Raw genomic sequence first — 17,161 nt, forward strand, 5'->3', positions numbered from 1 at the left:
ATGCTTGAAAAAGTGCATGCATGCTTGAAATACCACAGTGATACCCTGTGTACTACCAATATACACTAAAAAGTAAATGAGAAAAATGTAAAACAGGTTCTGTTAGGAGGATGGTATCAGTGAGAGGAAGAGGATGAACAGAGTGTCAATGAGGGTGAACATGGTCTCATTATTATGTATACATGTATGAATATAGAACAATGAAAGCTGTTGAAATTGTTTAAGGAAGAAGGATGGGGGATGATGTAAAGTGATAGAGGGGACACCAAGGGACATGTATGGAAATGTCATAATGAGATCCTGAACAACTCATATGTTAGTAAAAAATGTTTTCTATGAAGAGACTATAAGATGGGAGAAAATGTTCACTATTCATTGGAGAAAGGACTAATATCTATAACATATGAAGCGTTAAAACATAAACACGAAAAGACTAAATAATCCAATTAACAACTGGGCAAACAAATTGTACACTTCAGGATATCCATCTAATAGAACACAACCAAGGCCACACTAAAGCTACCAGCACAACCATGTTCATTGCAGCATTATTTACCATATGGAATTAACCCAGATGTCCCTCAAACAAATGAATGTATCAAGAAAATATGGTAAGTATACACAATGGAATTCTATGCATCCCTCAAAAAGAATGATATTGTATCATTCATAAGGAAATTCAAAGACTTGGAAAAATTCCATTGTGAAAAATTCAGACCCAGAAAAACATAGGTTGCTTGCTTTCCCTTGTTTATGGGAGCTAGAATGTGCCTATAAATCTACAAGTAAACACACTAGATAATATGCAAGGATTTACAAATGAATTAACTGAAGTAGAATAGACTATGAAGAGCACAAATAGTCTAATTCTTTAAAAAGACTAAGTCAAAGCCCAACAAAATAAGTACCAGGAAATGGGCTTTCAAGAAGGGAGGATTGGGCCAAGGGGAGAGCAGAAAGAAAAGGAAGCCGGGGATTGCAGGCATGTATTCTTTATATATACCATAGAATTGAGAAAGGGAAGGGGTGGGTCGAAGAGTAGTGAAGATGTTGACATAATGGCACAGATCAAGCTTCAGTGTACATATAAACTGCTTTGGCAAATGGCAAAAACATGCAATACATAAGCTTAAAAGTAAGAAAAGTGAAAGAGTGTGTTGGGAGGGATGAGAAAGTTGAAAGGGCTGACATTAAGATGTACTGCATTCACGAATTATTTCAGTGAATGAAAACTGTTTTGTACAACTACTTAAATAGAAACATTCAAAAAACAAATAGTTCTCAAAAGAAGTCCAAATGGCAAATAAATACATGAAGAAATTTTGATATCCTTAGCCATAAAGGAAATTCAGATCAAAATTACACTGAAATTCTACCTTACTTCTGTCAGCATGTCTGCCATCAAATAAACAATTTTAGGGGAGGATGCGTAGGGTGAGGAGGTGAGAATAGTGGTGATAGGGTAAAGAAACATATACTGTTGGTGTGAATGTAGATTAATGTTGCCACTATGGAAATCACTATGGATGTTTTTCAATGAACTAAAAATAAATCTAAGACACAATCCTGGTGTACTACTTCTGGGTATATACCTAAAGGGATGTAAGTCAGCATATAGTCGAGATACCTGCACATCCATGTTTACAGCAGCACTAGTCATAATAGCCAAACTACGAAATAAGCCTAGGTGCCCAAGAACCACCGAAACGATAAAGAAAATGTGGTACATATGGAGGTGGATTAGTATTCAGCAATAAAGGATAAAATTATGTTATTTTCATGGAAATAAATGGAAATAGGGATTTTCATGTTTAGTGAGGTAAAGACATGAACAGTAGAGGAATATTACATTTGCACTGTCACTCAGAATCTAGAACTAAATGATAACAAAAAAACTACATGATTATAAAAGGAGGATTGTCTGAGGGGAAACTAGAAGTACCAGAGAGGGGAAAGAAGAGGGTGAGAGCGTTCAATAGGATTGAAGTATGCATTAGAATAATGAAACTCACTACGAACTATTAAAAGGGGAAAGGGAGAAGGAGATTAAGAGTAATAGAGTAAATTAGATCAAAGTATATTATATGCATATATGTAAATGTCACAATGAAATTTCTTTGTAATTTTGTGCTAATTAAAATAAGATAAATAGGCTGGGTGCTGGTGGCTCACGCCTATAATCGCAGCTACTCAGGAGGCTGAGATCTGAGGATTACGGTTCAAAAACAGCTCAGGCAGAGAAATCCCCATGTGACTCATCCCTAATTAATTACTTAAAAAACTGAATTGGAACTGTGGTCCAAAAAGGTAGAACACTAGCCTTGAGTAAAGAGCTCAAGGACAGTGTCCAGGCCCTGAGTTCAAGCCCCTTCACTGACAAAAAAAATCAAATAATAATAAATAAATACACAGAGGAGGGAAAAATAGATCATGGCTTAAGTGGTAGCATACCATCCTAACCAGCAATTACAAAACTCTGAGTGCAAAGTCCAGTATTGGAAAAAAATGAAAGTTTCATAACAGAGTATGGCTAGGTCATTAGTTCAAGTACTCTGAGCCTTACCAGTGCTTATAAGTATGCCTGTGTAATGTCATAAATTCACATAATCTCAGAAATCTAATTTTTAAAAACTGAATTTTGCATGCATGAATACTTTTATGGGTGCCATCATCCTTTATGGCATCTAGTATTTGTGAAACAATTTGGGTGCTTGAGAATAAATTTATAAAATTTATAAAATAAATTTATAGGTCTGGGAAGGTGGCTCAGTGGTAGAGTGCTTGCCTCGCATGCATGAGGCCCTGGGTTCGATTCCTCAGCACCACATAATCAGAAAAAGCCAGAAGTGGCGCTGTGGCTCAAGTAGTAGAGCGCTAGCCTTGAGCTGAAGAGCTGAGGGACAGTGCCCAGGCCCAGAGTTCAAGCCCCATGACCGACAAAAATCAATCAATCAAATAAATTTATATAAACAATATTCCCTCATTTTCTTATAAGAAAGATATTTTATATTTGTAGATATAGTGTGATTCAAGTTTTGGAAAGGAATTGGAATTCTAATGTAATGTTATATCACTTTTAACCATATTCGGATATATCCATGTTCACACTAGTAGGATGATTATTATTTCATTATCTCCAAGTATCTGGTTAAGTCACGAGTAGTTCACTTATTCCCATGAAACTCAGCTGATGGTTGATGTGTTTATTGACAAGTTTTTTGTGCTGTATGGTCTTAGAATTGAAATTCTGCATGTCAGATACTATGCCAGATACTATGTTCTATACAAATGAAATTTCTAGAAATCTGAAATGTGCTCTTTAACTCGTTGGGAAATGTTTAACATTTTGATGGAAATAGTCTAAAATATATGATATGGCATTAGTTGGAAAAAAAAGAGCATGCTTAAAATAACCTTTTCCTGGTGACTTTAAATCCTTATTGTGACCTGAACTCACTGCTAATGCTACCCACCCAGTGATGGCATGCTACTGCAGTAAATGGCTATCATTTGAGCTTTCAAGTTTTTAGGCTAGTTTTATCATTTCCTCTGTGTTTTCTTTCAGCAACAAATAGAGATATGACCTTATACCTTCCAAGCGGTTTTTGTTCAGTATACTAGGAATCAAAGAAACCAAGCATTTGACAATTTTCTCTTTAATGGGCTTTGAATGTGGGCTGCAAAGGTCTATCTCTCTTATAAAATGAACTGGCTTTGAGAGAGTTATTTTCTTCTTCAGAGCCCTCAGTTTTATGGCTATTGAGCAAGCAGGGACACTAGTTCTGTATTATAATGCAAAAGAGGTTGTGGAGGATCCTTTATACTGAGAACATTTATAAGCAGAATAATGGACTTTTCTACAATGAGGTTTTTATAAGTTTTTTGAATTTTAAATAATTCAATGCATTAAACAATATAGTTAGTGCCTCTATGGGAGGAAAGAACACACTAGCTTAGTCAATATCATTTTTACAGTCATTTTATCAGAAAACAAGAAAACCATATTAAAGTATTTGTACAGTTACTGCACTGAGAACAAATCACCAAGAATACTTATGTGCCACATACTGGAAACACAAAGCCACAGATATATACAGACACACTTTCGTATACATAAAGTATATGAAACCGGTTTTTAAAACTAGGTATATTGTATTAATTGTTTGATGTTAAACAGTTAGTTGGGCCTATACATACACCATTGTAATTGACAAGATGAACATGAACAGTGATAATAGTTATGTTGACAATGAGTATGAACTTGGAAATGTGAAACCAAGGAAACGTAGTTCAATGGACTTATTAGAACATATCAAAGGCAAAGTGGCATTTTTTCTTTTCTTCTTTTTCTTTTTGTTGGTCGTGGGGTTTGAACTCTGGGCCTGGGTGCTGTCCCTCAGCTCTTCAGCTCAAGGCTAGCACACAACCACTTGAGCCACAGTGCCACTTCTGGCTTTTTCTGCTTATGTGGTGCTGAGGAATTGAACCTACGGCCTTATGCATGCAAGGTAAGCACTCTACCACGGAGCCACCTTTCCAGCCCATAAGGGGGCATTTTCTAAAGGATTAATTTATTTTAGTAACCACCTTGTATGCGACTAGTGTGGAAAAGAGCTCTCCTGGTAGCACGGGCTCACCATTTTTTTTTCTTTTTGTAAAAGCCAGGCAAAGGTGTTTTTGATGATTTTTCTCCTGTGTTCACTTGGATTGAACACGTATCAAGCATGGCCCAGTGTTTGAGTGACAGCTCAGAGTGAGCCTACTCCAACCATCAGGGTTCATCTCAGCTCATGTTGCTGTAATTAACATAGCCATCATCATCCCTCCCATGCATCTTGACCTATAATTTTCTCTTGGAAAGTTGGTTGCAGTGGAACAGAAGCCATTGCTTCAAAAAGGTCAATGGTATAATGCAATCCTATTGATTTTGCCATGATATTATGGGATAAACTTCCAAGAAGAATGGAATTGTTGTTTCTAATTGCAGTTTTCCTACTGAAACCATGTTCTCCTAGAACTCCAAAAGAATGCTTTTATGGGAAAGGAACAAAAAAATCCTCTTCAGGACAGCAAGCTGGAAATGTAGCACAAGCATACAAACATGTATGCACACAGATAATTTATGCAATTATGGCTTGACACAATAGCCTAACAACATGTTTTGAGCACTCCCCCATCTACATACATAAAGCATGTGTTGACAATAAATTCCCATTTATGTACTGGCTACTCAAAAACATTTTCCATGACACTTAAATATATAAGATTTCTGTCTGAACTATGCATGGTAATATGGTGGGCTTTTTACCCAATCACATAAGTTTACAGAATCGTATATTTGATTCCAGCATGTTGAGATTAACTTTCCAGCTATTATTTTTAGGCTAATAGGAATATTAAGAACTACTTCAATTGACTACACAGGAAGTAAATGTGTATCTTAGACACAAATCACACACACACACACACACACACACACACACACACACACACACACACACACACGAACAGCGAGAGAACATTCTTCTGGAAATTCTCAGGAATACTTTGTACATCTCAAGTTATTATTTGCCAGTCTTAAACTTAGGGCCTGGGCGCTGTCTCTGTACCACTTGAGCCACAGCTCCATTTCCAGTTTGAGTGCTTAATTTGAATTAAGTATCTCGTGGACTTTCCTGCCTTCTGAGCTGGCTTCAAACTATGATTCTCAGATCTCAGCTTCCTAAATACCTAGGATGACAGACATGAGTCACCAGTACCCAGGTCAATTTAGTTATTGTAAAAGAAGTGGAGTAATTTGATAAACTGCATTAAGTCCCAGAGGAAATTGCATTAATGCCCCTTTGTAAAAACTGTTTGTGTCTTTCTGCAATTTGTTACCATGGCGGGTAAAGGAACCGTGATCATGAATGTACATTGGAAATCCATCAGTGTGGCTTACATTGCATTTCTGACTGATTTATAGCCTGGTCCAATGCAGATTTAACAATGATTCCACATTTTGGTATTTTAAGAGAGCAGGAGGAAGAAGAACAGAGGTATATGCCATTGCAATTAAAATATTTTTTTTCAAATAATAATAACACCCTCCCTTGAAAAAAAAGAAAAAGAAGAAAGGAAAACAAAAGTTAATAAACCTAAAATTTCTTGACTGAAATATTCTGGTAAAGTTTCTAAATAAGGATTCATATTCATAATGGTTAGAGCAGCATTCAAAACATATTTTCTCTTTTCATACTCCTAAATAAGGTACATTAAAAACTTCTGATATAGCACCATCTTATGTGCCTGCAAGCACTCTACTTGCTCCAAAATTGTTTAAGAAAGATCAAAACACTTCTCCATACAGTTATACAATTAGATAAATTAAATGGATACTTTGGTATCTGTACTGTGATATAATAACTTAGTCATATTATCATAATTTTGGAATGTAGCATGCCTTTCCAAAATACCATGTTTTAAATCAGGACACAGCAATTTAATTTAATAAGTCTTAAAATTATAAACAAATGCATTTCAGAAGCCCACATTGAATACAAATATTCACTTATTTAGAGAAAAAAGAACATCAGTAGGAAAGCAAAAGCCAGAGTGAGAATGAGACACATAGTTAGAGAGAAAGGACAGGAAACACAATCACAGACACCACCACCACCACCATAAGAATACAAACAACACCAGTCTCCTTTTTGGAAAATCCTAAGAATATGTCACTCATATAATGAAATGTGCAAAGTGGGAGGATTTGAAGAATCTTCTGATTCTGAGCCATTTCTAAGCAAGGTATCTCAATGAGGCTCACTTGTGACATATTGTTATTAATATTATTTGTTGTTGGTCATGGGGCTTGAACTCTAGGCCTGGGTACTGTCCCTGAGCTCTTCAGCTCAAGGCTAGTGTTCTACCTCTTGAGCCACAGTGCCACTTCCAGTTTTGTGGTAGTTTATTGGAGAGAAGGGTGCCATGTAGTTTTCTGCACCTGCTGGCTTTGAACCACGATCCTCAGATCTCAGCCTCCTGAGTAGCTAGGATAACAGGCGTGAGCCACTGGCACTTGGCAGACATATTAATTTTACAGAAGACAACACAAAATCAATCTTTAGAACCACTATTGTGGCAAAAATAGGAATACAATTGTAATTTGTAGAGTTAAATAAGTGCAAGAGATTCCATCTTATCCTTTTCACTTTCTAAAATAGCCAAAGACTAGAGCCATCCAAGAATAAAATGACAGTTTTGAAACTGATTCAGTTTCATTTATAATATTCATGGGTGAATATGATTAACAAGGATAGATTTGCAATTGGGGTGCATCAGATGATGGTAAAACACATTTTTAGCTTTTTGTAGCCATGAAAACTGGTCCATTGCCTGGGGTCACGGAGGAATGAAGATTCCCTGTGAAGCATAATGCCAATTCAACCGAACTCAGATATTGCCATTTTCCAGGAGGGGCCAATGTTGTAGAAATAATGAGGGACATTACTCTTTTTTTTGTCTGTCATGGGGCCTGAACTCTGGGCCTAGGCACTGTCCCTGAGCTCTTCAGCTCAAGGCTAGCGCTCTACCACTTGGGCCTCAGTGCCACTTCTGGGACATTACTCTTAACACTGGTATTGTACTAGCCACAGGGAAGTAGACCCACAAAGAACATGGAACTAACTATTTAAAGAAGTGCAGGACTGGAGTGTGAGTTCTTCAACTTTTCAATATACAAACCTCTATTTACTGCAGAAGATATACAGGACTAGGAGAATGGCTTCTTTGAGCTTTTCTATTTTACTCTCAACTAATTTAATGATGAGAAATCTGATTTAAAAAGTTGTACATTTGTGTGTGTGTGTGTGTGTGTGTGTGTGTGTGTGTGTGTGTGTGTGTATGTGTTTAATGGGAGCTTAATTCCCTTAGAAAAAATATAGATTATGCCTTCTGATTAGTGACTATTTTCCTTTATCTTTGGTTAAAAGTGAATTGTTTTGGCTGAGATGATTACTTCTGAATATTGCATATAAAATTGATCCAGGAGACATTTTAGTTTTGGTTCAGATCAAGAACAGTGGGGAGGTGGGAAGGGAAGGGATAGTAGGGGAAAAACAAAGGAGGAGGTAACAATGTGCGATAGGAAATGTACTCATTACCTTACTCAGGTAACTGTAACCTCTGTCTACAGTATTCTTACAATAAAATATATATACCAAAAAAAGAAACATTCAATACTTAAAAGAACAATGAGTAACTTTTTTTTTCTTTTCTTTTCTTTTTTTTGTCAGTCGTGGGGCCTGAACTCTGGGCCTGGGCACTGCCCCTCAGCTCTTCAGCTCAAGGCTAGTGCTCTACCACTTGAGCCACAGCGCCACTTCCAGCTTTTTTCTTTTTGCTTAAGTGGTGCTGAGGAATCGAACCCAGGGCCTCATGCATGCAAGGCAAGCACTCTACCACTGAGCCACCTTCCCAGCCCAACAGTGAGTAGTTTTAAGGAGAAACAAATATTAGCAATAATAAAATCATTAATAACTAAAGGGATCAACCTTATGAAAAGCAATATGGAGGTGGGGGAGGGGAATTACTGGGTTTCTATACTACAAGAAAAATAATGGTAAATTTTGGACTGCTCTTTTCCACAGAGGCCCTGTAACCACTTTATCCAAGTTATACTTAAATGTTAAAATGATCTTTTGGAAATTAAAAAATAAAACATTAGTAGTAATAAGAAAACATATATATATATATATACACACACATATATCTTTTATATGATCAATCACAAGATATTTCTGAGTGTTTATCTACTTCCATTTTACCTGTGAGATATGGTATATCAGTATCCAGAGCTGATTCATCTGTCATCTCAGCTATAGAGGTTTTCATTCCTTCCAGCTATCTCCTGCTCCCAGAATATCCCATTCTTTCAGGCCCTCATCATAAACTATGTACATTCACTGAAGATTCATTCATATTTTAGAACAAGGTAACAGTTTTACTCACTGAAGTGGGTGTGGGTATGTGTGGCTGCACATGAGCATATGTGTGCAATCTCAACATTCTTTGGCTGCCTCCAGTATTGTTTTGGTCCTGCCTTGTCCAGGCTCACAAGAGTGGATGATGTGCCTCTGCTCCCAAACTTGTGTTCAGCGATGTCTCAGTTGGTAGCTTGAAATCAGCCATGATGACAAGAGCTAATTTTATATCATGGAAGTAGGTAGGTGCTACAAATGAGTTGCTTTGTTTTACCTGGTCGCCAAATTTCTTCCCAGCATAGTACAGAAGACTTTAAGCATCAGGGCGGGGAGGGGAGAAAGGGGAGGTATTTAGTCATGGTTGCCACACCAGGCTCTTCTCTCAGATATTTCTACTTGGTAGCCACACAAGTGATACCGGACAGAACCAAATAGTAAATCATCTGAAATTATCTCCAGGATAGGGTAGCTGGTTTCCTCCGGTGGACACTGGAGAATGGTGAGTCCCCTATAGGTATGAGGCATCTCCAAGTCACTTGGTCATTCTTCAGGAAGTGTCCCACTGCTGTTGTGCTTGGTGCTCACTGCTCACTGCTCACTGCTTGCAGCCATGGGCCTACTAAGCAGCTTCCTTGGCTTCCACTTTCCCTCCTCACATTTTGATACAATCAAAGAGCCAACAAAATTGAGGTCACTGGCAAAAGAGTTTGAACTTTTGAATGATTTTTATTAAACACCATTAGTCTACACTGCACAGTTAATGAAACAGCAAAGCTCCAATTTCAGAATGATTGAGCATGGATCTGAAGAGCAGTTCAGGGTCCCCTAAGCCAATGTGAGCACTATGAGTGATTCGTTAACACTTCATTTCCGAAGCAGGAAGGGGTATGAACTGCAGTCTGGCCTCCCGGGGCTTCCCCACCCCCCACCCCCAACCCCCACCCCCCTGTGTCCTCCCCACAATGCAGTATTCTTTATTTGTTAAAAGATTACAGAGAAAATGCGATGGACTTGGTAAAGAGGATTCTGGATTTGTGAGGAGGAGAATGGAAAGGGAGCTAATACTTTTTCTTTTGCTGGAAATATCAGATGGTAGGACTAATATCTGAGACCAGCTTGTCTGCTGAGTCTCTTGCCAGAGTAAATGTTGATTACCAATACACAGATGCCATTTCTGTTGTTGGAGTTTGCTAACACCAAAGAGAAAATGAATCTGAGTTTAATTATGAGAATAAGGCTGGCTGTGCGAGTGGAAATGAGAAACAACAACAGCAACAACAAGAACGACGACGACAAAGAATTTAGTCTGCCAGTTGTAACACAACACAGACAACTGGCTCAAGTATTTTCCCCCAACAGAATAGAATTTGAGGGCACTGAATGGACCCATCTGTTGGACATTGTGTAGCTATCTCACCTTGCCACACATTTTTCTCAATGGGGCTAGTGCTGCTCTAAGCAAGCAGTTCATTCTTTACTGAGTATCACACCCAGTGATCCAGTTTGGTTTTGCCACCTGCTAAACCATGCAGGTGAATTTTCTCATGTCTGTTGAGAAGTAAGACGGGGGCTGCCCTCTCACAACTCTCAAGTATGCCTTCAGAAATACTTTCCAGCTTCCAACTCCAACTTGAGCTTCTGGGATGCGAATTTGGATGAAACAAGTTCTGATTCAGGAACGATATGATAGAACAAGAATCTTTCCGATGTAGACCAAATCCAGTACATTTTGCAATGCCAAGTCCAAATGGAAGTCCATCCATTTGGAAATGCCACAAAACACATCTTAACCAACGGTTTCTACCTTTTACAACTTGTTCTGAAAATATGTGTACAAGGCATCCCAAGTTCAAGTCTTTTAAAAGGAGCAATAGCTAATCTGCTTTTCCAATTTTGTCCTCTGAAGATAAATCTACTAGTACGTTCCCAATGAGATTATTATTAACAGTCTATGGGCTGGCTAACAACATGCTTACAGCTAAATTCTACCCCAAGGACCACACTAGTAAACTCTTTTCAAATTAACCCTACCTACCAAACTCAGATAGTAATATGACGAAACCACTAAAAAATCCAAAACTAATTAAAAACACAAAGCCAAGCCAACATTATAACACAAACTTGTCAGACTCTTTGCGGTTGGAGCTTGAGTGACAAATGAAGGCATAGTGGTGGCCCAATCTGGGTCACATGGCAGGGCGAAGAGTATTCCTTATCTTTGCTCAAATAGAACTGCTTGTTACTCTGCCCATTCCCTTACCTTCACATGTTTTTAAGACATGTCTCTCCAAGCCTCCACCAAGGTCTAGAGGCACAATCTTTCACTACCATCCGCCTGTCTTTTTTTCCTCCACAAACTGGCACACTGAAGAGATTCACTTAACAAAACATCTCAATCCCTCAACCTCTCAAATAGCTGCACACTACGGATGCACATCAGCCTGTACAAGGTAATTAACAGAGTGCCTAAAACACAGCAACATTCCTTGGTCATGAAACAAATGATGCCTCATTTCCAGGAATAGGAAAGGTAATGCTTCCTCCAAGTTTAATTGGTGTCTAAGCCGCATTGAAAATGGGTCTACTAAGTAATCAGGTGAAATTCCAGAGCTCAACTGTCAGATTTGATATAATCATGCTGCTGATTTGGCACACACTCAGCCATCACAGATGACAGCGAATCCTCTTGCCTCCCTGTTGTTTGTATGTAGATACAACACGCTGTTGAAACTGGAGCTATCAATCTTTTATCCATGGGGCAATGTATTTGTTTCTCTGGAAACTGCCCCTAGTCTTTTAATTTGTCATTATGGGAGATTGGATTTCAAGGAGAATCTATTCCTAAGTCTATGATGGTCTAAGATCATGGTCGAGATTGAACTTACAAGTAAAGCCAATAGTCTTCATTAGAAAGTAATAGCCAGGTAGTGTACCTGGCAAGCCATGGATAATAGAGAACTTGAGTCACTGCAAAGTCATCAGCTTAGTTTTGATATGTGAAACCCACTTCGGGGGTTTAGAGTCTCTCATAGTTTCCTTTTCCTCATTTAGGAGGCTGAGCAAAGATTCAGCTTTCACTTGTATGTGAGTACATGTGTATGGGTGCATGTATGTGCAAGTGTAAGGATTGTTGAGACTGTAAACAAAAAAGCTCAACCATGTTGAGAGTGCTAAAAGTGCAGGGTTCAGCTGCTGGGATGTTCCCATCAGCCACATTAGCAACATGGCATTTGCCATTGAAGTATAACTTTTACCACCTTATACAACAAAGGGCTTTAGACTCAAAGATGACCAGAACAGAGCTCACATCTGGCTCTCTTGCAACTGGGAATATATCTAACCTTGACAATGATTGTGCAGTGATCACCTGCTGCTCCCATCACAGATCTGCATGACTTGCTTTAGAAATCATACAAGTTTGCATCTTTCATGTGCATATCTATTATTCATCTGGTCATAACTCAGTGAACAGAATTCAACAACTCAGCAGATTAAAGGCTACATGGAATTATATGCCAGCAGGTAATTATAAGTAACTAATGCATGGCTAGTGTTTACTACAGTGTGGGATTCTTCTGATGGGCTGGAACACCAAAGATGATATTTACATGGTGATGTTTAGGGGCATAAGATGAATGGAAAGGATCATAAGGAGGGAATATATTGATAATTTTAAAAAGAAATGGTCCAAATTAGGTGAACAGGTCTCAATAATCAGGGTTCTTTCTAAGCAAAGCACTCCAGGGTGAAGCATGACCCCAACTCAGTTTTTTAACGTTAGTAACTACTTACAGAGTTTGGAGTTTTCTTTGGACTTTTCATGGGAATTATTCACTCATAAAATCAGTGGTTGTATTTCATTCAAAAGCTAATGAGCTAAAAAAAGGGAAAAGAAAAAAGATGAAAGAAAAGTGTAGAAAAAATAACCTCCTAAAATAGAAAATGTGGATAATTATTGAGGAAGTTAGGTTCAGTTCTGAAACTTCTACGAATCAAATTATGTATTATGACTTCTAGGTAGTAGTAGTAGTAGTAGTAATTGATTCTTGTTTGTAGACATATGAGCAAAACACAGTTTAAAATCCTGCCTCCTGACTGCAAAGGAGGCAGAGGTGCGAAATCCGTGTCAGATGTTTTCCAGTCCTGTCGCATCTCCCAACTTAAGATAAATGTAGCATTTTGGCTACTAAGGCATGCATCTACCAAGCTGCTCCTGAGGAGGACAGTTTGGCACAAAGGGATTCCAGGTGAGGATATAAGCTTCAAAAATATTTGCAGTATGTGAAGTTCAAAAATATTTGTGCCAGCTGATGCCTAAAGTAGTCTAAATAAATGTTGCATTTCCTTTCCATCATTAAAATCTTTTCTTCAAAAATAAGGAATTAGAAATAGGATGCTAACCAAAGCCCTCTGTGAGGCATAGCATCATTTCAGGAGTATCGTTATTGTGTTCTTTTTTTTTCCCCCCTTGATATGCTCCTTGATTTTATGATGTTGCTATAACATCTAACTGGGGGTGGGATTAACAACAAAAATTCTCACCTGAAGGTGTAATATGTGGGAACCACAGAAGTTGAACAGTGGATTCTGAAATACATTCTTATTTTGGATATAATGCTATAGTTTCGGGGGGATAGCTACTGCTGAAAATCTTTGCAAGGTCCCTCTTGTACAAGTTTTCATTGGCATATCAAATCACTTGTTCCAATGCTCAGGGACCCATTATTGTCACAATTGCTTCCCATTCATTGTGTTGGGCAGTGTGGCCTTAAAATGATATTGTAGGGACTATCGTTTCCATAAAGATGTCAGGATCTGAGAGATGCATATCAAAAACTCAAAGGTAATAAAACATAACAAGGCTTTCAAGTTGTAGTGTCCACTTACAATGACTTCAGTTTTTCACAGATATCAAAAGAAACATAAAAAAAACAAACACAACCAAAGAGAACTATCCCAGATGCTTGAGGTTCCACCAGTGACCATCAGTACGCTGGTAGAGGTAGGGTGATGGGCAGTGATGCTAGACATAGGAGAGCACCCACTACAACAAATGGGCATCGATGCGCAGCCAACACAGTCCCTGGCGAACGTAGCGGACAAGATTGGTCATGCTGCTGTGCTGGGTCAGGGGCCCCATCAATGTGTCCAGATCGCCAAAGAATTCTGAAAAGCAGAGCAATCCTGGGTGAGTAGTTCAAATAACACCTTGGAAATATGCACCAAGTGAAGAAACTGTCTTTACATCACACCACAATAATATGCACAGTGGAAAAGGTATCCACTTGTTAATCCATCTGTTCATTCATTCAACAAAAATTAATAGAGTGCTTTCTAAGGGAGCAAAATTCCACATGCATGTCAAGCACTATTGTGTTAATCTTTATGGAGCTCCAAAGAACTCAGAAGCATGAATAGTATTTGTATTGTTGTGATTAATTAAACAAAATCTCTTTAAATCTGTTAATTCATTGTAAGTTTTACAAAATCATTACATATTTCATAGGTTATATATTTTTACACTATATATTTTATAGCATATTCCTGAAGTACATTATAATCCTGTGGAAGTTTGTCTTATATACATCCATATATATAAAATATGTAAGTATTTGCCTGCATATTTATATAAGTTTATATATAACATGTTATTTACATATTAAAATGCATGCATCAATTACACCTTTAAATCTATTCAAATATATTTTATATTGTATAATGAGCACATATCCTACAAATTTATATTTAGAAATCAGACCATATACACAAAAAGACCCTTTCAGATATCACATCGCATTTAATATCTGATATCAACTGTGTTTCCTTCTATGTACTATAAAAATACATTTTCCTCTTGTTTAAATGAACTGAGTCTACTAATTTTTCTTGGCATGATGCAGATGAAGCCAGTGACTCTGAACAGCAAATATAGTCACCAGCATACAACCAAATAATTCTTGGAAGAATCTGATATAAAAAGTCTTACAACCGATTACTTTAGGGATGGAAAATGACCTACAAGTATCTTTTACCTAGCAAGTCCCTCCACCTCTCTAGATAGGAATGTTAAGTATGTCCAGCTAGCCAGGTTCCTGTGGCTCATGCCTGTAATCCTAGCTACTCAGGAGGCTGAGATCTGAGGATTGTAGATTGAAGCCAGCCTAGGCAGAAAAGTCACCGTGGGACTCTTATTTCCAATTAACCATGTAAAAACTGGAAGTGGTTCTGTGGCTCAAAATGGTAAAGCACTAGCCTTGAGCAAAAGTGCCCAGGGACAGTGCCCAGGCCCTGAGTTCAAGCCCCACAATGGAAAAAAAAAAGAATGCCCAGCGGATTTCTACTGGATGACTGGGGAAAGGTACAGTCATGAGAGGCTACCTACTGGTTGTGTAGAATATTACAATGTGTATCTTGGGTGAGATGCATATATGGGAAATCTCTGTGATGTTTAAGAAATAGCTAGGAATCTCTTTGCCATACTTGAGTTTGCTTGTCTTATATTTGGTTATGAGTGGGCTCTGTAGCTGGAGTCTTCTTTGTTAGCTTCCCCCAAGAGAGAGTCTGGGGCAGATGAAAGATGGAAATATAGTGTGTCCTAGATTGGTTGGTATATATGCTCTGGCCTTCTTAGAAAGCAATTTCCATGCATGGTTTATATATGCCTGATTGCTTGGCAGATGGTATTTCAGTAAAACAATGCATTTATTCTTCCTGCTATGTGTAACATATGGGCTCCTTCAGGAGGTATCAACTTCATTTGATTATGGCATACTTTTTAACCTGTGCTATGCAATAAAAGTAATTTTTGCTAAAAGAACTGTATTGTTTCTGGCATCTAAAATATTTCCTTAGGTAATATAATAGCAAGGAAAATATTAAAGGACCTAGTCCGTGTTGGATAGATGTAAGCTTCATAGAAAGTCTGAATACTCTCTGGGAGTTCTGTGAGGTTTTTTTTGACATCCTTATCTAGACACTCAGGTCACCATTATAGTGATGTCTTCAAGAAATAGGATGTGTAGCTGTGGAAAGTAGAGAGCAAGGCTGCTACACCAAAGATCAAAGGACAGCATTAGCCCCATTGGACAATTTTGACACCACAATTTTCTGCAATAGCTATCTGGAACTGCATGGGTGGGCAGGCATGAGGCAAGGGTATTGGTCCTTTACTGAGAGACTACATCTAATCCATCTCCATGACACAATTGTGTAGAAAAAAGTACAAGGACACAGTTGTCTACCATGGGATATAGGGCTCCTACCAAAGAGAAACTCCTTAGTTCTGAGATTTCTATCTGCACAAACCAGATGTGAGAAGAATCCTCAAATCTAAGCAGATCAGAAATAACCTGTGTGGGAAACTCAGGCCATGAGGAGAATATTTCAAACTAGAAGCTTTTTCTAGTCCACTGAAAACTCAGTGTCAGCATTAGTGGGATGAATCCTCTATGTTGTAGAATAATGAAGTTGTTTTGATTCAACATTAGGCAGAGAATTTAGCAAGTCCTTGACAGGCTGTGCTAATGACAAGATTAGCATCATTTCACCCTACCATCAGCACAACCACAATGTCACTTCTGAAAAGGCATGCAGTTAATTTAGAATGAATTACTTTAACAGGTTTGAAAATGGATGCAATTATAAAGAAAATTCATAAATATCGAATGACCCTCAAGTTAGCAATAGAAAATATGACAAAGTGGCGCCAAAATAGCTAGATAAATCTTAACATGCCTATGTCTTTGCCTGAAATTTTAGAATCTTGGATGGGCTTGATTGTGTGGGTCAGTTTCCTCTGAGTTTTCAGATGTCTACAAAGACAGACAAGGCAAAATTGCCCTTGCTGAGATAATTGCATTCAAGATCCTACCAAAGAGCTCAGAGGACCTGCTTCTAATCTTGCTTCCTAGATGTGCAATGCACCCTATTGGTAAAGAGTTGAGAATGTAGAATCAGGAATTTCTACATTCAGTTCCTGCTTCTAGCAAACACTGAAAGCTCTGCTATCGTAGGCGAGTTTCTTAACCTCATAGAAACTCGCCTTTCTTCAGCTATACAATAGGGAAAAATGAATAAGAGATGACAAAGAAGAAAGCTAATAGTTTAGTTCCTAAGAGACAAACAGATGTAACCAATATATGTACACATTCCCAGAGTCTGTATAAGTTTGAGGCTAGGTTCTGGATCAAAGTCTCAAATTT

The 17,161-nt window shown here is 38.1% G+C and overlaps 1 protein-coding gene across 3 annotated transcripts in view; it reads right to left on the bottom strand.

Annotated features, from left to right (window-relative positions):
• Positions 1-13,783: 13,783 nt before the first annotated feature.
• Aff2 (AF4/FMR2 family, member 2) overlaps positions 13,784-17,161 on the bottom strand; it is a 474,899-nt gene continuing 471,521 nt past the window's right edge. For 2 of the 3 annotated variants that reach the window (XM_013025946.1, XM_013025944.1), the window contains one exon: positions 13,935-14,126. In XM_013025946.1, coding sequence (XP_012881400.1) covers positions 14,005-14,126 — 122 coding nt within the window. In that variant the 3' untranslated portion in view covers positions 13,935-14,004. Of the gene's footprint in view, positions 14,127-17,161 lie in introns of all 3 variants that reach the window. The other variant, XM_013025945.1, reaches the window with a different exon arrangement.

The sequence above is a fragment of the Dipodomys ordii genome, unplaced genomic scaffold, assembly GCF_000151885.1.
Source record: "Dipodomys ordii isolate 6190 unplaced genomic scaffold, Dord_2.0 Scaffold89, whole genome shotgun sequence".
Lineage (NCBI taxonomy): Eukaryota > Metazoa > Chordata > Mammalia > Rodentia > Heteromyidae > Dipodomys > Dipodomys ordii.